Here is a 23666-nt window from a genome sequence, read left to right as displayed (position 1 = left end):
TGCATCCATACTGATGCTTTATAAACTGTAATATGAGAAGAACTACCAGTGTAGGGAATGGCAAAGGGGAACAGTATTTCCTTGGGACAGGTTTGACAGCAGCTACTGCAGCAAGGGGAAGATGCATCAGCAACACCCTGTACTGTAGCAAACCTCCACAGAATCTTCTAAGGATGCTTAGAAAAAGAAATGGGAACTCAAATGAAAATCTTTCCCACTTTTTCAGACAGGAAACTGCAAACTGTAGTAGTTTTTGAACTATCATAGGCCCTACACCATACACATGAATGCACGCAATTATGGAAATATGGATATAGTGTTTCAGTGGCTCCTATCACTTTGGGAGTAAGGCAGATTTGTTTATCACACTGCTCACTTCAGGGATGTAACCCAAATATGATCCAAATTATTGAAGTTAGGAGCTTTATTATAGATGTTCCTAATAAGCTGAAATTAGAGGACTGGAATGTACTTCCTGAGTGTGGGTGCTATTGGCACCAAGAGCCTACACAGCAGAAGCCCAAGTACAAGTGAATTTGGATAGAGCTATATCACAGAATATTAGAATGTCAGAGTTGGAAGGGACCCCCAAGGGTCATTGGAGTCCAACTCCTGGTCCTGCAAAGGACAAACCCAAGAGTCCCACCACATGCCCAAGTGCATTGTCCAAATACTTCTTGAGCTCTTTTGGGCTTGGTGCTGTGACCACTTCCTTGGGGAGCCTGTTTCAGTGCCCTTCCACCCTCTGGGTGAAAAACCTTTTCCTGATATCCAACCTAAACCTGCCCTGACACAACTTCATGCTGCTAATCATGTGAGATCCTAAATACACCTGACACTTCATGCTGCTAATCATGTGAGATCCTAAATACACCTGACACCTCAACACAGCTGGACAGATGTCTCCTGCCTCAGCAGCCTCCATGCCAGAGCACCCACCAGCTCTTCCCCAGCACTGGGACACTGGTGGTGTCACCATTGCTTCTCAGCCACCAAGAGCTTTTCCATTCAGCAGTACCTGAGTTTAGATAAGAGATAAGAGTAAGAAGGAAATTGCAAAGGGCTGTCAGCTGTTCTCAGAGGGTCCTATAGTGAAAATCCTCAGTTAAGATACTGCCTCCTTCAGGTGCTTCACTTTGTGTGTTTGGGGTTAAAAGGCTACTGATAAGACTGACTAGGAGACAAAAGGAGTTACCACTCCTGAGAAGGGGAGGGAAGCTGATGGAAAAGAAGACCCAGCTTGTCATATACATTCTGTAAACAACAGTATCCTGCCTGATTGCTGTGAACTGACCACAGTGACCACATCTCCAATGAACCTCATGCTCTCCTGATGATAAGCATCCCAGACAGAAAGAACGTGACATACCCTGAGGTTCAGTGACAATCAAATTGTGATTCATAAATTGAGAGTTTCAAAAAGAAGTAACAAACATGATTTTTTTCCTAGAGCTTTCTGCCTCAGAAAAAGACTGAGAAACATATTCTGTCTTTTCTGGTTCTAGTAGGAATGTTCCTCATGATGCTATTCTGAGCTAGGCTCAGAGAATGTTTAAACTATGTGTAAACCCATCCTCAAGACCTGCTTCTTAATACAAGACATTCCCTGAATGTGATGTTTGAGTGGAGAGCTGTGACAATTGCAGCTACATATTAAATACTGAGATATAGAAATAGTAGATTTTACTTCTTTTCAGTCTCCTCATGTATTACTTTACTCTCCTTAATGATGAAGTCTTTGGAGCCAGGTGTGCATAGCAGTGTTTGTATGGAAAGCACTGGGCAAACCCAGGGAGAAGCAATGCAGTGGCTGTGGCAGCCTGGCACACCCCAGCAGCATCTCCCCAGACACTGGGGAGTGCTCTGCAGCAGCTGCTCAGCACCTGCCTGGGACACCCAGACCATTGACATCAGGGGGTGCTGTGAAGACCTGGATCGTATTTTCCACCTTGGTTTTTTTCATAGCCAGAATCTGTATAAATTTTAGCTGTTCTTTCTCTTGGTGGTTACACCCTATCCAAGGAGTGATGGAGACATAAGGATGGAGAGTTCAAACATGAGTGCAAGCCTCTGATCTGTTTGCCAGGCTGGAAGCTCTCTGCTACCCAGCAGAGAGCACTTTTTCCTCCACAAAGATAATTCTGGGCTAGACTGTTTTGTTTCCCTGTGTGCTACAGAGCCACTCCGCCATGTATGCTCTCCTGTGTGGGTGGAGATAATCTCTGTGCCGTTGCCAGCATATTCTGAACTCTTTTGAAGCTAAGGGTCACATATGAGTACTTTCTGTCATTGTCAGCCCATGCTTCAAAGTTATTTCAGACTTGCTTTGTGAATGGATTATTTTAACATACTTTACTATATAATTTTGTTGAAAGGACCTTCCTGCAAGTTTAGAAATAACAAAGCAAGGTAGTAAACCATGTATCGTTTTTTCTCATGGGTTTGAGAATGAGTAAGTGTGGAAAGTGGGCAGATTTTCACTTCAGATGTTATTTCTGCACCAGTTTCATGTATTCACCTTGCATATGCAGGTCTTGTTTGACAGGAAAAAGGTTGCACTGGGCTGCAGTAGAGAATAAAATATAGACAATTTCTCACTACCCTGGCAAAGTCTGATGTATCTCAAAGACTGTCACCCTGAAACTTCAAAGCTCATGTGCCAGGCCCTATGTATCAGGGAACTATCTCAAATTTCTTTGGAGAAGAGATGTGAATTTTGAAGATGTTTCTAAGACCTTCTTGGGTGTCGATGGGGGAAAACTGTGGTAGCCCCACATTTAGAATGTAGTTGCTGATACAGATGTTCTCTTCCTATGTCTATTTCCCTTTTCCATTCCCCTTCCATTTCCTTACCCCAGCACTGCCCTACATACCCATCCAGCCCCAGGTGTGCTCCTTGGCCTGATCAGGGAGACCACAAAACTCCAGAGAGGGGGAAGAGAACACAGGCTCCCTTATTCCACCCTCCCAGGTCTGTGTTTGCACAGAAGGATGAGAAGGAAGACAGTTAAGGGCAACCTGAAACAAATGGGCTCTTCCAACTGAGTTCCTCTACCTGGGATGTTAACCAAGCTATGGCTCAGTGGGACTGACAGCCAGTGCAGCTTCCAGTATCCAGGCCAGCACCACCACACAGGATGAGCCATTGCCTTATACTGTTTGTTTTCACAGGAAAGTGAAAAAGATTGAAATGTGTATGAGCCAGGGAAAACATTTTGACAACTTGACATGTTTACAATTTTGTGCCAGACAGCTATTTCACTGTGAATTAAAAAAAAAAAAAAAATCACAAAAGCTCTTCTTACCTTTTTTGTCACCATTTTCATTGTCCAGTATAAGAAAATTTATGAAAAGGAGAAAAAACATTTCTCTGGCATCATCCCCCAATTTATTTTTTCAAACCTAATATATCTATTTTGGCTTCATCTCTCCTTCCTCCATTTTCCTGCCTCTCAAGACAGAAATGCTGATCAGATGGGGTTTCCCTTCCAGACTGAACCTTGTAGGACTTCTCCCATTTCAAAGATCAGCTCTAGTCCCAGCTAAATGCTATGAGCTACAGGGAAAAAAACCCAACCAGCTAACAAATGTTGGCGAGACCACAAAATACAGATTGTGTCTGTAGGAGGAGTATATTCCCATGCTGGGGAAATACTGAATTTTCACAACATTGAAGCAGATAATCTGGAGGAGGATGGAATTTTTTTCCCTAGCACTCCCTTATACAAATAAACACCGCTGAGAAAACAAACTTGTTTAGGTGAGAGAGGCTTGAATTAAACAGCGGTATCCATTTGTGGTCACCCAAAGCTGCTTCTATGCAGATTGCTTATCTGTGTTTACTGCTCTAAATTGCCTAAATGGTGTGAGCAATTCTGAGGATGGGTGGATGTTGTTTATGCAGTTGTTTAGGTTTGTTTGCCCTTGTCTTATGGACAGGGATAGACGAAAATAAGATTCCTGGTCTGACTTTGAGATCTCCTTTTTCTTCCTTTCTGATGATTGTGAAGGATACTTAGAGTACATTAGAATTTTAAAATCAGTAAATTATCCCTTCCCTATCTTGTGTATACTCTTGAATTAGCATGTAGTGCCTTATGTGTGTGGCTAAAAAGTAGAAATAGAATAAAGATGGTGAAGGCACCAGTAATTTGGGCACGTGGCCTTTTTACCACACATTATATTCATATGAGAAAGCAAACATCTCTTTAGCTACCATTGGAAAAAAAATCCCTGAGTAAAATCAAAACCCAAATCCCTACACCATGAGGCCACATGATTGTCCACACTACCTTCAGACTGTGAGCAGACCACTAAGCAAAGGTGACTTTGCTACACAGAAATGGGCTGGATTTTCCTCTGGGCAAGGGTGGGATTCCCAGAGCACTCCCTATGTTGGGGACTTGCATCCCACCTTCCTGTTTTCAAAGTATCTTCTGAGTAAAACTCATTTAAAGAGGTGCTTTAGGTAGGCAGCAAGGGGAAAGATAATTACAATTTTTTTAAAAGCTGTATAGCTGTATACTATTTTTTTTTAAGCTGTAACATTTTCTGTGTGCAGACTGAACCAAGAAGGGGAGGCTGTAAGAAAATTATTACTTAAAAGTTTTTCACCTGCCAGGAACAGAAAACCAGGTATAAATAAATAAAAAAAATAAGTAAACAAATAACAAAGACATGGCAGGGAGTGAAATCCCTGATGCAACACTAAGCGATCGCTCCAGAATAACGTGCTCAGGATTATGGTTGATCTGACTAAGACAACTCGTGGTGTGCAGATCTCCAGATCCATCTGCAAGTGGTGACAGTGATACTTCTGTTTCCCAAGGGTGAGCTAAGGCTAAATACAATCTTCTGGGATAATTGCTGCTGTATGCATTCATACACCTAACCTGGGTCAGTGTCCAAGTGGACATGATCAAAAATCCATTGAAATGGGTGAAAAAATTTCCACTGGCTTTTAACAAGTTTTGTGTGGGATCTTGAAGCTTATACTGTAATGAAGAGCCAAACAGCTTTATGATTAAAACCAGAAAAACAACCACTGCAGGAATACAATCAGTGCCTTTAATGGTATTAAAAGGCCACCAGATGGACAACTTTCAATCATAATTAAATTACTGTCCTCAAGTAGAAACAACACTGTTAAAAAACCATTAAGTTTTAAGATGAAACATAAAAAGCTGAAAATAACATGACTCATCCCTAGCTTTTTTCTTATTGCACAAAAGCTCTTAAAATTTGGCTTCAGCACTTTTCTCCTAATTATAATGCATGATCCCTTAGTCACTGTGAAATGCACCCTCTTAAGCTAAAAATTTCCTAGAACTGTACTGATAAAACAGGGCTGAAACACAATTTGCAGTACTCTAACAGGTCCTCACAGAGTCTCAGGTGCATCCTGACTTTCTTCACTTTGATGTCCCCATCATATAATTAATAATAAAAACAAAGATGTGCCAAAATAGGTTTAGATTAGAAATCAGGAAGAAATTCTTTCCTCTGAGGGTGTTGAGACACTGAAACAGGTTGTCCAGAGAACCTGTGGATGCTGCATCACTAAAAGTGTTCAAGGCCAGGTTGGATGGGGCCCTGAGCAAACTGACCTAGGGAAAGGTGTCCCTGCCCATGGCAGGGGGTTGGAACTGGATGGCCTTTAAAGTCTGTTCCAACCCAAACCATTCTGTGATTCTGTAATGATTCTATGATTCACCATTGAAGGAGCAAAGCTTTCCTCTGTGACCTTTCTGTGCATCTGCAGAAAAAAGGTTCTTTTAAGTATATTATGTAGTGGTGAGACAAAAAAAAGAACCATCACAGCTCTGTCCCTTAGTCATTAAAGTCTATTTTGTACCACCACCACAACAAATACCCCAATGCAGTGGTGAGCTCAAAACAGCACTGAGCCTTGCTGAGACACAATATGTTCTAGGTTCCATAGCATGCTGTAACTTACAGACCTAATCAAGTTTTGAATAGAGATGGTGACCTTTTCTTTCTTCAGAAAGAAAGGGACAGAAAAATAGATGGTGAGAAATAGAGGGCAAAAACCATTGGGGTAATGAGATTGTAAATCAAAGCATAGCTATGCCTCAACTTTACTATACTTTCATTTTTATTAATAGCACCCACTACTATGTTTTATAGCCTACCCTTTAAAAAACAGTTCATGAATTGCAGGGGGTCCTATAAATTTAATTGCTTTTTTTCTTTTTAATATTGTAGTTAGAACAGAAAATTTATCTTTCTAAACTCTGCTCTTAAACTCCACGAACCTGCATATGTATTTACAATAAAAACTATCATAAAAGCTGTGTATTTTGGGTGGGGAATAGAAATTGAGAAACAATATTCTATTCTTTATTTTAAGGGTGTACTAAATACTATTCTTGCTTTAATTTTCTTCACAGAAAATTCACTTTGCCAGAACCATGTCTAGTTTAGAACAGCATTTATCAAACATCCTTTGTAGCCTTGAACGTGCATGTCGGTTTTGAAGAGTACAGCACCCTGGCTAGGGTGATCCTACTGGTTCTTCTGGATTCTCCTGAATGCTGCTCTGTTCCCTTCTTGACAGAGACAACTTGAAAAGTGCAGACTTGAGACCAAAGCTTGGGAACATTCTGAAAATAGGGGATTGCGTTCTACTTATTTCTATTTCTTCTAGATTTGGCTCCCCTTCACCTCTACTTATTATAATGTGGAACATCTATCATAGTTTTTTTGGAACAAACATTGAAAACCTGCTCCTAGTGCTCCATGTATCCATGTACCATGGTCTCTTGGAAGCATGATGGAATGAAGTACGACAGGAAAAGTTGCAGACTTTTTGGAGATTTCCATAGTTTTGAAACCAGAAGCTGTTGACTCCTTGCCATAGCCTTGTGGTGTCTTTTTATGAATTTTCTCCTACTACCACATGTCATCTTATAAGTGGTTACATTTAAATTACTGGGGAAAAATTAATGCAGTCTGAAGCAACCATTAATGACACCCATAGATATCTCCTGTTTACCAAAACAACATCTGAACAAAGGGGAAACTGAACTCTATTAAGCATAAAGGATATGCTAGGTTTGTCTGTTAAGACTTGGTCTAAAAGGAATGACCTCTCAGGTTGCTTTCACATTCTACTTGCTTTGTACTGTGCTTTGGGATATTAGTGACTGGCTAACAGAGATTTTGAAAGAAATATCTGTTCTGAAATTTAACTTAACTTCAAGCTCTGCTAGTGTGTATCTAATTTTAAAAGCTTCTGGAACCTAAAATTCACTCAGCAGAAAATGGGTAAAGCATGTAGGACAGTTGTATCATGATTCAATAACCAAACTGATTATCAGTGGACTACCAACCATTTGCCTCAGCACTGGCTTCTCTAGCACCTGGAGAATGACTTGAGCATCAGAGCCCTGTTTTGTTTTGGTTTTGGGGGGATTTGTTTGTTTGTTTGTTTGTTTTTTGTTTTGAGTTTCTTCAGATACTTAAGGTCTACTACTCAGAGGCTTTTAAAAATTTGTCCTTACATAAAATACAATTTTAAGTTATCATCTAATGTGCTGAGGATAAAGTTGGTGCAGCATAAAGGTCTTGGAAAAGACCAAGAAGATTTGAAAAAAAGCAAATACCTTTTTCTTTTGCAAGATGGTGTGCTGGTATCCACATATCAGTACTGACAAGCAGCTCAGAGTCCATCATGAGACGTGATGGGAAAGAAATGGTAAATGAAACATTTCACAGTCCCTGCAGCAGCCTCAGAGACTGAGAAGTTAAGACAGCTCTTTACTTCTGTGAAGAAATAAGTCTCATATAAGTTAGCCCCTTCTTGCTACTTCTCTGATTATGGAGTATTTGAGCTCTGGCAATCCTAATTCTCTATGTTAATAAATGACTGCAGAAGAAAATAAACCTGTGACAGAAATCTGCACATAATGATTCCAAAACTTATCAGCATTTTTGAGGGTTTAATTAATTATATGGTGAAAAATGCCCTGTGAGCAACACCACCCACACACCAAGGCTGTGTAGGTCATAGTGAGTACCTTACTTTGCTTCCCTGATTCTGCTGCTTTCTGCATTTTTCTGACAGGTTTACATTCCTACCTGCCACTGTCCACAAATACATTTCTTTGTCACTCAGTCTTAGTCAGCAGAGGAGTTCTGTGATGCACTGTGCACTGAATATACACAGACATGTGCATGGTGCATGTGCCCCAGATTGACAATCTCCAGGATCACACCAGATCTGAATTTCTAGCAGGAGTAGCTGTTCCCAGCTGTATTATTTGGAATCTCTTTGTGAATCCCAGCTCCACAAGGTGGCTCTCGATTCCTTTAAAAATACCACTGCTTTTGTGAATTAAATATATCCCAGAATGATCATGAGAACAATCCTCATGGCTCTATGGATGCACAATGCTACAGTGGGAGCCAAGATCCCCTTTAGTATGTGGTAGGTTTTTCTTTCAGTAAAGCTGAAAACTAGACAAAGTCTGACACTTCTGATTTATTACAATTTGAAGGAAGGTTTCATGTCAATTGCTCAATAAAATGTGGAAAACAAGAAAATAAAGGCATTATAGATGCCTTTGTGAAGTGGGACATTCAAATGCTCACTGCCTGCTCTGTTGCTGTGTGGCTTCTCTCCTACAAGTGTCCTTCCCCCACTCCATAGCTCTGTAGGATCAGGTTAACATAGTCACCAGGTACTGAGGGGTGCAGTCTCTGAGAGCATGGGCAGCAGGATGGCAGTGTGGTGCTCCTCAGGAAAGACATCTTGCCTCTGAAGGCCAGGACACACTAGGAGGTATTTCCTTGACTCCGGCCAGGACTTCAGCATCCCCAGGCTCCCAAATCCCTCCATGGCTGGCCATGTGCTAGCATGGCCTCCCTGAGTTATGCCTGCTAGAGCACCTCATCTGAATGTGAGGTCCTGCCCTGAGGTGTGTGTCCCCAGGCCCCCTGGCTGGGTGACCACACAGCTGATCCCCAGCTCTCTGTGGCAGGAGAGCCACAGCTGAACCTCGGCCGGGATTGTGACACCCCAGTGTAAGTCTGTGAGGTGGGCTGGGCTGCAGCACATGTGCAAAGAAAAGGCTGATGGTGTGAACCCCAAACTTAGTGCCTAAGACTGGATCAGTTTGCCTCCCTCTTGGGTACAATATTGATGTTTTTGGTAATTAAGAATTCAAATTCCTGTTGCTTACATCCTAGGAAAATGCTAAGAAAACCTGAGTAAACTTTGGGAAAAAAAGATTATTTGCTTTCTGGTGATTTGTATGTTTAAGATCATATCTTCAGGTTTTCCACAACAGGGATGGAAATTTATTTAACTAATAAAATTTGAAAGCTGAAACCGTATAACAAACACTATTGCAAGGCAATGCTGGGTGTGTCTGAGCTGTAACGTTAAATTCCTTCTTCTTGTCGCTTCCTTCAAAGCTGTGCTGAGCTCAGCCCCTCCCTGGTTATCCTTCCCTGCCGAGCCTGCTGTAACCCCCACACCTTGCTGCTGTTCCCACCTTTGTCCTTGCACAACTTGCTGCACCTCTGCCTCCACTGCTGGCCCAGCTTCTACCCTGACCCCTTCTACAGCGTGGTCTCCAAAGATCAGAGTGAAGCCATCTGCTTCTTGTTCTCCTAATTTCTCTTTTGTTTTCTGTCTGCCTTTAAACATGTGTCCTTCCATGGAGAGATGGTGCGAAGATGATATGTTGTGTGTTAATAACTGCATGCATTTTCTATAAACTTGAATCTGGTAGATCTGCCCTGTGTTCATGTGCACAATCTCTGGAGCAGCTGAGGTTGCTGTTCTGCTCTAACTCTTTGTAGTAGGTGTCTGACAATGGGTGAAGACTCTGGGGAGAATCTCTGCTACAGAAGTTTGTATCCTGGAGCCAGCACAATTTCATGAACAGCAACCCAAAGGACAGGCCAAGGGACATGTCTTTCAGTCCAATATATATTTCTTACATTTTCACATGCAGAAAGTCTGCAGTCAAGAGCCAGAAATGTGATATCAGCAATGGAACTCAGTTCATTAAAAATTCAAATCAATGGAAACAACAGGACGTGTTATTTATCTAAGCCTTGAATCAATCTGACTACTATGCATAATGATCTTAATTAGAAAAGTGAGCCAAAGCAGGAAGACAGTCTGTCTCCTGGCTTTGAAATTATCATACCCCTATCAGTATGCTTGGGTAACTTGTAATTAGGGACAAAGGTTACACATCATTTTATATGCTGAAAAACCGGTTTTATTCATGTAATTTCAAAAAATATTTAAGAAATAGTTATAAGCCTTGGTAACCCTATTATACTTTGATTTTTTTTCTACCAGATTAGTAGTCTGCACTAATTAATTTACGGACTTCTGGAATACCAATAGAAACTTTGCATTTATAGGGAGCCTGGACACTAATAAGTAGCTAGCAATATCAGCATCAGTCTTTGTAGAAGTTCCTTTCCAAAGTTTGGTACCTTTTCACATCTGTTTCACCTGCATGGAAAATGCAGCTCAGACAAGCAGTGTGGGCTGTCCAGCAGCAGAGAGTAAGGGCTTTCTTGTTCACTTTATTGGCATGCTGCACCAGTATGGCCACAATTATACCTAAACACCTCCTTGTGCAGTCCCCCACATCTTTCTTCTTTTCTTGCTTATCTTCAACTACTGCTGGTAAATATGAAGTGATCAGGTTTTGACAAAATGGCAGCCCTGTCATTACACTTCCTTTAATATTTTATGGACCAGCTGTAATTAGAAAACAGAAGACCTAACTCTAAGGTCCTGCCTCATCAAAGCAGTCAGTTCCACATGTTATTTAAACAAATTCTTCAATTTAGTTAAATCCACTGGGCAGGCCCACTGCCCGCTCACAGCATCGAGTCACACATCAGCACTGCTCTCAGCAGGAGCAATGCCTTATCTTCTGCATTGGAACACACCTCTTCCTCTCTTATCACAGGTACAGATATGATTTTTTTTCAAGGTAGTATTTAATCTTAGAAATATATTAGAAAAAGATCAAACCCTCTGTCACACAAAATGGCCTTGCTTTCCCAGAACAGTATTTCCACAAACAAAAAATATGGAAATTAAAACACAAGTAGGATCTGTTTCATCAAAGTATTAGCTGCATTTCTGTGAGGTTGACAATCACCTTTTTACCATGGCAGGAACTACATGCGTAATTCTCTTTAATGGCTGTTACAAATGTTCAGCCCACACTGAAAAAAGATCACAGTTGGTATGAGTAATAACTTTTTTCTTAAACATAAACAATTCGCCTCTAGCTCTCTACATATCCTCCAACATCAATGTAACCACAGCTGTCAAGGTAGCCTCACCTCTTTATATGTATATTTTAACTTTAATTTTTTCCCATGCTTTCGCTTAGTGGACTTTTTTTTTTTTTTTTAAAGGCTTAAACCTGTTCTCCAATTTTGTGGGCAAATTCGCTGCAATAACAGATCTTGGTGTTTAGACATCTTTAAACATTATTATTAGCATGCAAGAAATTAGAGACCTACATCAAGATCTGGAGGTTTGGGTGTTGTTTTTTAATTGAAAGTGGATTTCAAATTGTAGTTTCCCTTATTCAAGGATCTCCAAACACTCTTACATAGTTAAATGAGGTTTTGTGGCCTTCTTTACAGGCAGCAGCAGCCCCCTTCCCAGAGCTTTGGTACAACCTTGGTGGTCACCAGCTGGGGCCACAGAGGTGATGCAAGGATGAGGATGCAGGAGCTCTGTGGAGAGGATGGCGATGGGCTGAGGCTCAGAGGGCACACATAGTGTTAGTCTTAAGCTGCACATGTAGTCATAGTCCTAAAATGTGCCAGGGGAGGTTTAGGTTGGACATCAGGAAGAATTTATTCAGAGAAGTGGTGATTAGGCTTTGGAATGGGCTGCCCAGGGATGTGGCAGTGTCACCATCCCTGGAGGTCTCTAAGGAAGGACTGGACATGGCACTGAGTGCCATGGTCCAGTTGACATGGTGGTGGACTCGATGATCTCAGGAGGTCTTTTCCAACCCAAGTGACTGTGTGATGGAAAGTACCCTGCAGTCCTTGGGTCACCCACATCCCCTTGAAGCTGCCGTGTCCCCTCCATGGCTGAAGAACAGAAGCTATAGAATCCACCATGTGGATATAATGGATATTAAGGGGCGGGAAGAGATCCACTGATCACCGAGCCCCAGTCCCCCCTGCCGTGGGCAGAGACACCTCCGCCAGACCAGGCTGCCCAGGGCCCCCTCTGATGCCTTAAGTTTTAGCTTTCATATCTTCCAGATTCTGTACTGCATTAGTGTGTACTCTGAACTTCATATAAAGTGTTAGCAAGCTCTCCTCACAGTTTACTCAGACAAAACAATCCTTTTCCAGCCAAGAACCAAGGACACTCTTGCAGTTTCAGGCCCAAAAAGTGTAAAAAAGGAGATAATTGAGGAGAGCTGGGGATGAGGACTTCATAACCTGAAGCTGTAACTGGACAATTAACCCCAACATGTAAATGGACCAAAACTTATAAAAGTGTGAAAACTCGTGACTTTGGGTCCATCTTAGGTGGAGCCATGGCCGGGTTCTTGCACTGCCCAGGGTGTATCCTTTGAAGGCCTTTTAGTGAATCCCTATTTTATTCCTTTTACACAGTCCAGCCTCTGTCCAGGGAGCCTCTCAAGGCATCAATCCAAGCCAGCCGTGAACACTTCCAAAAGTGCAGCAAGTCTACAACCTCCCTGGACACCCTGCTGCAGTGTCTCACCGCCTTCACAGGAAAGAATTTCCTCCTCCTACCCAATGTCTCACACCTGGAACTATGTCCCCTCAGTGAGGCACGCAATGACCCCTCACAGGAAAGAATTTCCTCCTCCTATCTAATGTCTCACACCTGGATCTATGTCCCCTCAGTGAGGCACGCAATGACCCCTTGGAGCTCCCGTGTCCCCTGGGCGCCACGCTGCGCCCCCGGGGCCCGCGGCGGCCCGGAACGCAATCGCCGGGGCCGCGGTTTCCAGGCGGGCCGCGGAGCCGCCCGGCGCGGTTGCCATGGTGCGCCCCCGGCGCCGCCGCCATGGACGAGGAGGACACGGTGGGGCTGCGGGGTTCGCAGGGCCGGGGGCGCTTCCCCGCCGGGCGGGCGGCGGCTGCGGGCGGCGGGAGAGGGGGAAACGGGGAAAAGGGGAGGCGCCGGCGGGCGCTGCCTGCCCCGGCCCGGACCTGCCCTGCCCACAGCGGGGCCCGGAGGCGGCGGGCGAGGCCGTGCCCGGCCCCTCGGCGTTGGCCGGCGCTCGGTCCCGGCCGGGGATGTGGTGCCGGCCGCCCCTCAGCCGGGCCTGGCGGAGCTGCTTCTCCCCGGCACGCACGTGGGCGTTTCTGGAAACCACTTTGTTTTAATCTGTCGGTTTCCCTCTTCTCTTCCCCTCTCCGGTTTCTCCGGGAAGCGCCGGCTCGTGCGAGCTCTCTCTCACCGCGTGTGTTTCTTTACAGTTCTAGAAATTTATTTTTCTTTTCGCCTCCCACTGGAGTTTGTGTCTCCTTTTTCATTCCTGATGGGTGGCTTTATTGAAAGCCCCGCCACGTGTGTGCGAGGCGTGGATCACCATTCCTGTTGTTCTGACGCTCAGACACACGGGAGCCGGTGTTTCACAGCTACAATTACGTGTTCAGAGTTACCTGCGGCTGATGGCAAGTGCCATGATCACTTGTTACCAGCCAGAGCCAACACAAAGGCTGTAAATCCTCTCCTCTATAAATCATCTCAGAAGCTGTGCAGTAGCCTAGCAATAATGCCATTTGTTTTACTTAAGCAATTGTGAAAGTCTTCTGGCTTTTCTTTCTTTCAGAGAGATTTTAATGAGCGCTGTGCTCAGTGTTCAGAAGTGAACTGGGGTCTCACTGATGGAGGCAGATTTTATTGTAGATCTTGCCACAACGTTACTGAGGTAAAAACATGATTTACTTGCAAGGTTTATTCTGATTGCTTCTTGACTTTATATAAGAAAATTACAGATTTTTCTTCTTGGCATTGAGGGCATTTCGTCATGCTTTAGCTGACACTATTGAAAACTAATGTTCCTTGAAATCACAACATTTAGAATGAGCCATCCTGGCCTGCTGTGTTGCTGTAGCTGTGGTTTCAGTGTGCTCTCTAGGTGCCTTAGAAGCATTGTCTGGGTATTGCTGCCTTTTGTGCAGTCCAAATCTAGGCAAACCCTGATGCATGTCACCTGTGTGTCCATTATACTAATTGTCTGTTTTTGAAATTTCTGAATCAGAAGTTCAGACTGTCTCGTCTTCTGTTAGTTTAGGAAATTTGAGTTAATTCCTCCATTATGTTTTATGATGGGACAATCGATGGGACAAAGTTAGACCTGACTCTTTTTTTTGCTAAGTTGTATTCCTTTTTTGCAGAGAACCAGAGAAGTTGTAAACACTGATTTTATTACTAATTCAAGAGTCCAAACAATCTCCAAAGGTTTAAAAAAGGAGGGAAAAAATGGTATGTATGAGTTTCTGTCTGCTTTTTGCAAAAGGGTTCAGCCGCTGTTCACCTAGGCCATTATGTCTTTGGTGGAGAACAAAAGCAGATAGGTAAGAAAGACTGTAGGAGTGGGGCAAAATGCACCTCCCTGATGCTGCCACAACCTTCAGAGATCGCATTTGGTGACTTCCTGAGCCACAGGTGACCTCTGGTGAGCCCAGAGGTGGGTTTTTTTTGATTGAATGGAGCTATGTGCTACTGCTGCTTTGATTTCTGGAAGCAAATACTCACTGAAGCTACTGGAGGCATGCATTCAGATGTGGTGATCCTTTGTTCCTCCCCTGTGATGGCTATCACAAAACCAGAGAGGTTGTTTGTCTTGGCAGGTGAGGTGTGATGGTGGTCCAGCTCTTGGTGTCAGTCTGGCCTGTGTTACAGGCACTGGGCCCTGCAGCTTACTCACAAACTGCATGGAAGAGGTTTCAGTCAGTTCCAGTAGCTGAAACAGTCTGCATCTTTCATCCAGAGTCACTCTTTTACTTTTAATTTATGAATATTCAGAAGAACAGTGGTCATTACACAGGAGGATCTGGGCCATAAGGATGTAGTGGTAAAGCTGCTGCTAGAGCTGTGTGGATATTCTGTGTTGGCTGGACACATCTTTTACTGTTGTGACCACTTTCAGAAAACAAAACTGCATTAAAATGCCAAATAAAGTGAGGGGTTATCTTTCTCTCTGATGTGCTCATCTACCTCGGCTCTGTTGCAGAGGCAGTGGGCTGCTACATTGCTTCAAAAAGAGCAATTGTGTGGAAGTGAAAGGAGGTGTGAAAGGGACCCCTCCACTTTTCCTTATCCTGTATTGCTTCTAAAGTCTGGACCACCACTGCTTTTAATTTATGCTGTTGAGAAGGTTATTAGCCAAGCCCAGGCTTCTTAAGAAAGAAATCCTTATCTTCAGAATGCAGTCATGTTACACTGTATTCCATGAATGTTTGGGAGTAAGCTGTGTCTGTTAGCTCACTGGTTAGCAGTTAAGAGCAGCATCATTAAAGCAGGGCAGAAGCTTTGGGCAGATAATGTGTAAGATGGGGAGATGCAAGGTGTGTTTTGGAACAAAAGTAGTGAAGACCAGGTGTGGAAGGAATGAAAAGGGAGTTGAGAAATGCAGAGAAAATTTCTAAAACCAAAAACCTGTAGAAAAGGTTAGTAGTGAATTTAGAGAGGTAAGGGCGAAAAGTAATTGCAATGCAGCCTTGAAGAAATAGTGAGTAGATTGGAGCAGGCCCACTCCCTGTGAAATTCATGTTGTGCTAGGATTTGCTAGAAGTTGGGATATTCTTTTATTTAAACATGTATGATTCTGTGGGAGAGAATGGTAAAGCACCAAAGTGGTATTGGTTGTTTTTTGCCTGACTCACTACTGTAATGTTCCAGTTTTCTGTGTCAGGGGTGGGAAAGGAATGTTCATATTTCATTTTTAATGGCAGGTTCTCAGTTATTTTTAAACTGGTAATTTAACAATGCTCTGCTCAATTACAAATGCCACACTAGACATTATAATGAATTATATTATTCTTGGGAAATGTGTGAAGTTCTTGTTCAGTAACTTTGCTTCTCGTTTAAGGCTGTGAATAAATGGAAGTTAATGGAGTGTTCAGTGTAGCTGGTTTATGCACTAGGGTCTGAAATTACTAAATAGAGATATGGGGATACATGTGCATAAGGTTAAAGAAACCCAAAATAGCACAAACAAACATAGTCCCCCATTTTTCTTTCTTAGATGGAGGTTGTGAATGGTATATTTGTGAAGGCTTTCAGCTTGTACTCAAGAAACAAGTGGAAGCTCTAGAAGCATTAGGAGTGTGTCCACAAATGAAGGTATGTGGATGTCAGTGTGAATTGTACACTCTGTGTGTGTGTGTGTGTTACAGAAAGTGGGATTTTAAAAGATTTTAATTTTTAAAGTGAATCACACAAGTCTCTGTTTAAAATCATTGAGCATATGAAATAAAAATTTGTTTCTCTGTTAATTTTAAAATGTATTTTATAAATCACAGTTAGTAAAATTAGAGAGGGAATATTATTCAGATTCCTGAGTTAATAATTACACTCTGTTCTCTCAGCAATTAATGATCTTGTAAACATTGTACCATTTACCATCCATTTGTGTTTATCAGGATGAAATTCTGTGCAATTTTTGGAGGTGTTACCTTCAGAAGAGCAAACAGGCATATTGCAAGAGACCAGCTGGGGAAACTGTCAAAGCATTATCAGTAAGTGAAAGCTCAAATCCCATGAGATTTGGTATCTTTTTAAAAGCAACACCAGAAATCTTCTTTGTTTAGGCGACATATCTTGATGGTAATAATGTCACCTCAGTATGAAGGAGATCACATGAACAGCCTTGCATATGTCCATGTTACTGGGTTTTGGAGTTTTTTGGAGTCTTATTTCAAGAGATGAATATTTATGTGACTATTTGAAACTGCTTATTTAAAAGTTTTGCTTTGTCTTGTCATAGATAATCAGTAAATACAAATGACTATGCAAACTGTATCATCAGCTACCATCCTTTCCTGCCTGCTCTCTTGAAGTTACTCATTTGATCAAGCTTTGATTCTGTGTGTTGCCAACTTTCTGGTCATTGTAGCAGATTAAAATGCAGTCACTGGAAGTTTTTTGATTTTGAGAAATCCTTGAAAAATACTTCCTTTACTTTTTTTCTTTTTTTTCCCCCCCACTTACTGGTGATTCGTGGAGTAAAAATGTGAACAGGTTGGGTTTTAACTTTTGCTGTTAATTTTGCATCTGTCATGCTTTATGTGGTTTGTTAAGATCAAAACTGTAACTAAGAGTAGCTAATACAAATATTTATTTACAAACCCCAGGTATGTGAGAGCAGTACTGATGTGGACAGTGACCCAGAGAGACCCAGCCTCCTGCACTTGCTGTCTCTCTCTGAAAGTGAGGGGGATCTGCAGACCGACTGCAGCTTTGCCTCATCAGTGAGCAAGGTCTCAGGTACGAGCAGTGAGCTGAACTATCTGAAAACCAGTTTTTCTGTAGTTTTTAAATATAAATAGATTTAAAGTGTACTTGTGTACAGTGAATTGGAGGAACTGGTTGTAAAGTTTTCAGTCTTGTATGACACTGTACTACTTTATATTCTACCAGTAATAGAACACTTCCTCCTCCAACTCCCACCCAAGGAGATAAAAGTTGAACAGGACCTGGAAATACAGAAGGAAGTTCTGGGGGAAATGCAGGGGGAAGTTCTGGTTTATAACAAGTTTGCTCCATGCCTCCTGTTTGGAGTGGGAAAAAAATTGCTGTTCCATCTGCCAAGGTAGATATTCACAAACACAGCAGCTTTGAACCATATTTAACCATTTTTTAAACTCTATTTAACTGATAGCAGAGCTGTCTGTCATGACTTTGATGTTAAAAAACATCTGCTTGTTCTTTACGGGGGTGAATTTTTTTTTTCTATCCCATAGATATATTTAGCTTTTTAATTTTTTTCTTTACATTACTTTGGTATTTCTGTATCTTTTGTCTCCACAGTCTTTTTACTGCTTTCCCAATGACCCCTTCTATGAAAAATCATATTTTAGCATTCCATCAGTTTCTCTTTTCTGCTCACAATAGCAGCAGGAAAATACCTACAGCATGCTGAACTTCTTCATTAAAATGTCATAGAGAACTGGAGTGTTAGCTTCTGCTGGCAAGTGTAGTATCAGACAATGCTGCAATGCCTGATACTGGAAATGCATTGCAAGGCATATTTGAAAGCTTTGGCTTCTGTTTTAAACTTATGATGGTTTTCTTTCTTGCTTTTTTCTTTGCTTACTTTTTCCTTCTTTATCTGTCTCTGTGTTTCTTATTCCCCTGTTATGTACTATCCTCTTTATGGGATGTTTCTGTTCTTCTGTGATATTGCCTCTCTACCCTCACAAGAATGCAATCTTGTTTTTCAAGCTTTTCTCTTTATTTTGTAAAGTCCAGAAGTGGTAATAGAATGAGAAATTTGATCAGCAGCAATTAGAAAACTCCAGACAGATTTAGGGAGGTGGGGGGGGAAAGGTATAAAAATGGTGATGCAAATTTTTTAAAATTTTATGCTAGAACCTTTCATCCTTATATATTAAAACAACAACATTTTGAGGTAAAGAGTCACTGTATGTTTGTGCATGTAGAATCTTGGGCGTTATACAAATATAATACAAAAAGGAAAGAATTGAGTGAGGAATTTCTAGTGAGAGTATTCCCTTGAATTTCCTTCCCCTTTTTAGTGTCTAGGGTAACTCCTTTCTTCCTCAGTACTTGTGCCTTTTATAGGTCTCTGCTTAAAGTTTTAGAACAGCAAGGTAGTCCTAAGTAGGCCGTAATTTATTGTCTTGGTTAGTTGTTTCACAGATTGAATTCAGCTTCCAGTAGACATCAATTTCACTAAAATCACTTGAAATTAGTTAAGAGTTCAGTGATACTTAAAGTAAATGTCAGTGAAATCAGACAAACATAGAAATAGTTTTGTCTATTGAAATTTAACAAAAGTAAGTGTGTTCTAGTCTATTGTAAACTCTTGTGAAAATTCATAAATATTTTCTTTGGGATCATTTCTGCTGAGCTGTTATTGCTACTGACTGGAAAGCTCAACACCCTTCTTACCCTTCTTTCCCTAAGAGGCTTGTCCAGATGGCATTTGGTTTTTTGGCTTTGGGGTTTTTTTTGTTATTTTTATGTAGGGTTAATAGCAAATTCCACTGAGTATAGCACTGAGATAATACTAGAGAAGCCTATAAAACTCTTAAATTATTAGCTGTGCGTAACTGTGTGTTGTCATTGCCATGCATAAGCTGGAAGAAATAAAAGGAAATTGTGTGCCATCATTAAGGCCACAAATATAATGAGGATTATTTTAAATAAATTGAGTTGAATGTGAAATTAACAATGAAGCTTCAGTCACGAAGCTGCCTTTAAGCGCAAGTATCCATGGGAAAGGTGAAGCAGTTGACTCCAGGGATTAAACCGATGTTCCCGTGTTCCTGCCTTTGTTCCCTGACGCATCTGTGCGTGCTGGGACGCTCTGCTCTGCACCGGGCGTTCGGGCCGGCTCTGAGAGCCTGTGCCGATCCTGTGCCGGGGCCGGCTCTGAGAGCCTGTGCCGATCCTGTGCCGGGGCCGTGCCGAGCCTGTGCCTGTGCCTGTGCCGGGGCCGTGCCGATCCTGTGCCTGTGCCGGGGCCGGGGCCGGGGCCGTGCCGTGCCCGCAGCGCCGGCTCCGGGGCCGGTAGGTGGCACCGCAGCCCGGCCTTGGAACGCGCTGTGCGCGGTGTCCCCGTCCTGCGGACGCTGTGGCCCTGCCCCGCTGACCCTGCCACCTCGCAGGTGTGGCTGTCGCCCGCTTTAAATACATTTTCCTTCATCCTGGCTGGGTCATGATGTAGGGAAGAGGGGTTTACAGATTTTTTTTTTTAAATTTTTCTTTTTTATCCTCTTTTCCTGAACTTTCAGGTTTCACTGCTGAAAATGTTCCAAACTCATAAATCAGTCTACTAAACAAAATTTTCTCTTTTCTCTGTTTCTCTTAGTTTTTAGTGATTCACCTGAGTAAGGAAGTAGAGAGGTTTGGATGTTAATTTATTTGGGTTTTTTTCCCACCCTCTTCACCATTTCCTACATTCTTGTTCTAAAGTTATTTCTTTGACATTGAATTTATATACATTTTTTAAAAGAATACCTTTGTTTCCACAGTTGGAGATTATATATTCATTGGACAGATGGATTCAGGGCAGACTTTTAACATCAGTAACATTTCTGCAATGTAAATGACTTTTTCATTAAAGTCCTGCCTGTGTTGAAGTTTAAAACTGTGTTTTAATGCTAAACTCAGAGGCATTGATTTAAGTACATCAGATTTTCCCTTGTTTCCTCACAGTCTCAAATGGAAAACAGTATTTCCAGTTCATAAGTGCTACTAGTTATATGTTATATAGGAGTTAATGTCCTAGTCAAGTGGAATAGCACTTTGTGAAACAGGTTCTCTTCTCATATTGTGGTAGATTAATAAATTGGGGTTAAACTGTTTCATAGAAAAGCACGCAAACAAGCAAAAAATTCAAAGTAGTGATTTCAAAATGTTACTAGTTGCTGAACAAGTCTTGTATGTTCCTTTATCTTGATTTTTGTACGCATGGTTCGTGTATCTATCATATTAATTGCTTTTTTTCTTTTAACAAAAACTGAAGAAAGCACCTCTGTGTACTCTGGATCAGTAGATGGCAGCTTGTATTTAATGAAGAACCAAAAGGAGAAACTGAGGATGACAATGCCAATGACCCTTTCGTTTTGTTACTTGGCTTTGCTCTGGGTGAGAGAGCCAATTACATTGTCCGAGCTCTTAAGGTATGAATGGTCTCTAGTGAAGAATTGTTGCTTTTATAAATAATAATAATAATTTTTTCCAAAGTAGATCTGTACTATTGCCCTCACATGAATTTGCTCGGTAATAGTGAGAAGTTCTTTATATTTAGTTGTCTTGTCTTTCCTTTGTCATAACCATTTGTGCAGCTGCTGTTGGAGGACATTCTCTGTTGATTGCAGTGAATTTCAAAGACCTGTAAGGAAGAAGGTTTTGAAGTTAGAGGTGTTTTTTACCCTTCTCCTTCAAAAATTCTTAAGACTTGCTGGAGGTGTGTATGGCCACACTTCTGTGATATTTGCTGTTGTCAGCACGTCAGAATTAAATGAGTAAACATTCTCCAGGACTTACATCAGTGTCATCATGCAGACAATACCAGCAGTATACAGTGATCTGAAATGCAACAAAGTAACTTCACGCAGTGGAGTTGAAATTAATATAAGAAGATCATTTTGCCTTCATATCTTTGTATCTGTAATTATGAGAGTTCAGAATAATACCTTTTAATATGGTAGAAATAAATTGTTCTAATAATAGGGTTTGATGCTAAATGGAGACTGTCAGGCTACTGCTGACAATGCAGCTCCCTTCTCTCCCCTAAAAGGCCATGAGCACTTCCTTGTGGACTTTACTTCGGGAATGAAAAATAATTCATCAACTCTTCTTGTTGGCAATAAATATTTTAAATCAGGCTGAAATAAGTTCAGGAAATCCTAGATTTTCCTTGGAAAACCTTTTGTATTCTGATACCCTTTCTTAACAACTTTTGAAATACTGGGTATTTCTAAACAGATGATGAAAAAATATTACTTGGCCAAAATATATGGAATAGAAATACTCAAGTAAATACATTGGCAAATCAAATTGAAAACTCAGACAAAGTAAGGGAAAAGCTGATTTAAAATTCAGTGCTTTTATTTTTATTTTTCAAATATGTAACCTGTGAGTTAAAAGGCAAGGCAGTGGATACATTTTCCCCTACCTGTGGTGCTTACATCTGGGCTTTTTCCCCAGAGCCTGATGTTCCATTGTGGCCTCTCTCCCCTGGCATGCCAGGTTCCACCTGCACTTTTCTAGCTTTGTACAAACTTTCCAAGAGGGATGGATATTCAAGGATCTTTTTTGCAAAAGATCTACTTTCCAAAAGGGTTTTTTTTTTATGTCTTGAAGTACAGTAGTTACTACTAGATAATCAATTACTATGCAAAGCAATTTAACCCTTTGATTTTACTTTATGAGTGGCTGTTGCCTTCATTGATCAGAATTGCACAAACCATTGCATATTTGCATAACTGGATACGCTGTTGCATAAAAGATGCTTGTAAAATTTTCATTAAAATGCTATAATATTCAGAATTCAAACTAATACCCTGCAATACAAAAGTATTTATTGAGTAGATTAGGAAATAGAACTCCAAAGTAGTGTTCAATAACAAGATTTTTACTGGCTACATTCTTCCTTAGGAAATTCTGTATGAGTCAGAACTACCATAACATACTCAGTAGTTTTGTTAATGATTAGCAAATAAATAACGTAAAACTTGTCTGATAATGTTTGTATATGGCAAAAATCCAGGTAATAAATTACAATTTCTAGGATAGAGCAACTGGTTCACACTAAAGAATTATTAGTTACCCCATTCTGTTTGGAGAGAAAAATTAATAATTAAATATATATTCTTTGGTTATTGTATCTTAGAAACTGTCTCTGGAAGCATTGTTGGCTTATACCAGGCAAAGACTTCTTCACACGTTTCTGTCTTAGTACAATGGTATGGTTGGAAGAAAACCCAACCAAACAACAACTGTTGAAGTCAGCTGTCAAGAGGGAAGATAGATAGTTTTGTTTGCATATGAATGGTAAATTATTGTGTTTGGCACATTAAAAATTGGAGACTGCAGAAAAGATCCTGGAAAAAGAACCTGGAGACTATCCTTTGGACTAATATCCTTAAGAGATGAGCACACTTGAATGGATTTAGAAAAAACATGAAAGCAGTAAAAAGGTTGGAAAAGGATTTTAAAAATCAAGTAGCAAATATAGCACAGAAAGGCATAATCTAAAACTATCAATTGGAAATTGAAATAAGATTATTTGAATGAGAATATATAATGTAATTAGATACAATTTATGTGTGTAAGATTGTGTAAATCACAATGATTCAGTAACTTTAAATGCACTGAACATATGAACTGGATTAAGTACAGAAAATGAAGTTTAAAAGAATGTTATTTGTATTGCAAAGTTTTACCATGATATGATAGTTATATAAGACTGTAATTACGTTATCATGCTTCCCTCCCTACCCTTAAGGTCTTTGCCTTTCAACAAGTTTGATGAAGAAGTAGAAAGAATTTTAAATTGCATGAACTACCATGAAATACTTGCTTTCTGACTTCTGAATATTTAAGTTTAAAAAATCAGACAATGTTCACATTTTTGCATGCATTAAGATACAAAATAACGACAGACTGAAGATGAAAACTATGCAGAGAAAGCATTAAGTATTCAGCACTACCTTTTAAGTCTTTGTAGGCAAATTGTTTTATTTAAACCAGCTGAATTAGAGTTCTGTTTAAAGTTCTGCCTTGTTTTTTCCTCAGTTCGGTTTTCTCTGTACCCTGAAGTCAGCTGACTACCACTCCTCCCTTGTGATACATGCTTAGGCACTACAGTTGGGCAATCTGCCAGCTTTTAAAGGATTTACAACACCAAAAATATACTCCTCCTTGCTACTTGACACACTTAGCAGAAAAACAC

At 41.0% G+C, this 23666-nt stretch overlaps 1 protein-coding gene across 1 annotated transcript in view; it reads left to right on the top strand.

The window, feature by feature from the left end:
* The first annotated feature begins 12979 nt into the window (after positions 1-12979).
* The window catches only part of TAF1B (TATA-box binding protein associated factor, RNA polymerase I subunit B), a 45701-nt gene continuing 35014 nt past the window's right edge, over positions 12980-23666 (top strand). The window contains exons 1-7 of the mRNA XM_071440989.1: positions 12980-13090; positions 13845-13943; positions 14413-14500; positions 16266-16363; positions 16663-16758; positions 17374-17506; positions 20733-20889. Coding sequence (XP_071297090.1) covers positions 13073-13090; positions 13845-13943; positions 14413-14500; positions 16266-16363; positions 16663-16758; positions 17374-17506; positions 20733-20889 — 689 coding nt within the window. The 5' untranslated portion in view covers positions 12980-13072. The remainder of the gene's footprint in view (positions 13091-13844; positions 13944-14412; positions 14501-16265; positions 16364-16662; positions 16759-17373; positions 17507-20732; positions 20890-23666) is intronic.

Source organism: Agelaius tricolor, unplaced genomic scaffold (assembly GCF_023055355.1).
Source record: "Agelaius tricolor isolate 1412-34295 unplaced genomic scaffold, bAgeTri1.0.p SCAF_1, whole genome shotgun sequence".
NCBI lineage: Eukaryota > Metazoa > Chordata > Aves > Passeriformes > Icteridae > Agelaius > Agelaius tricolor.
The sequence above is the reverse complement of the archived record's forward strand: the minus strand, read 5'-3'. Positions and strand labels throughout refer to the sequence as shown.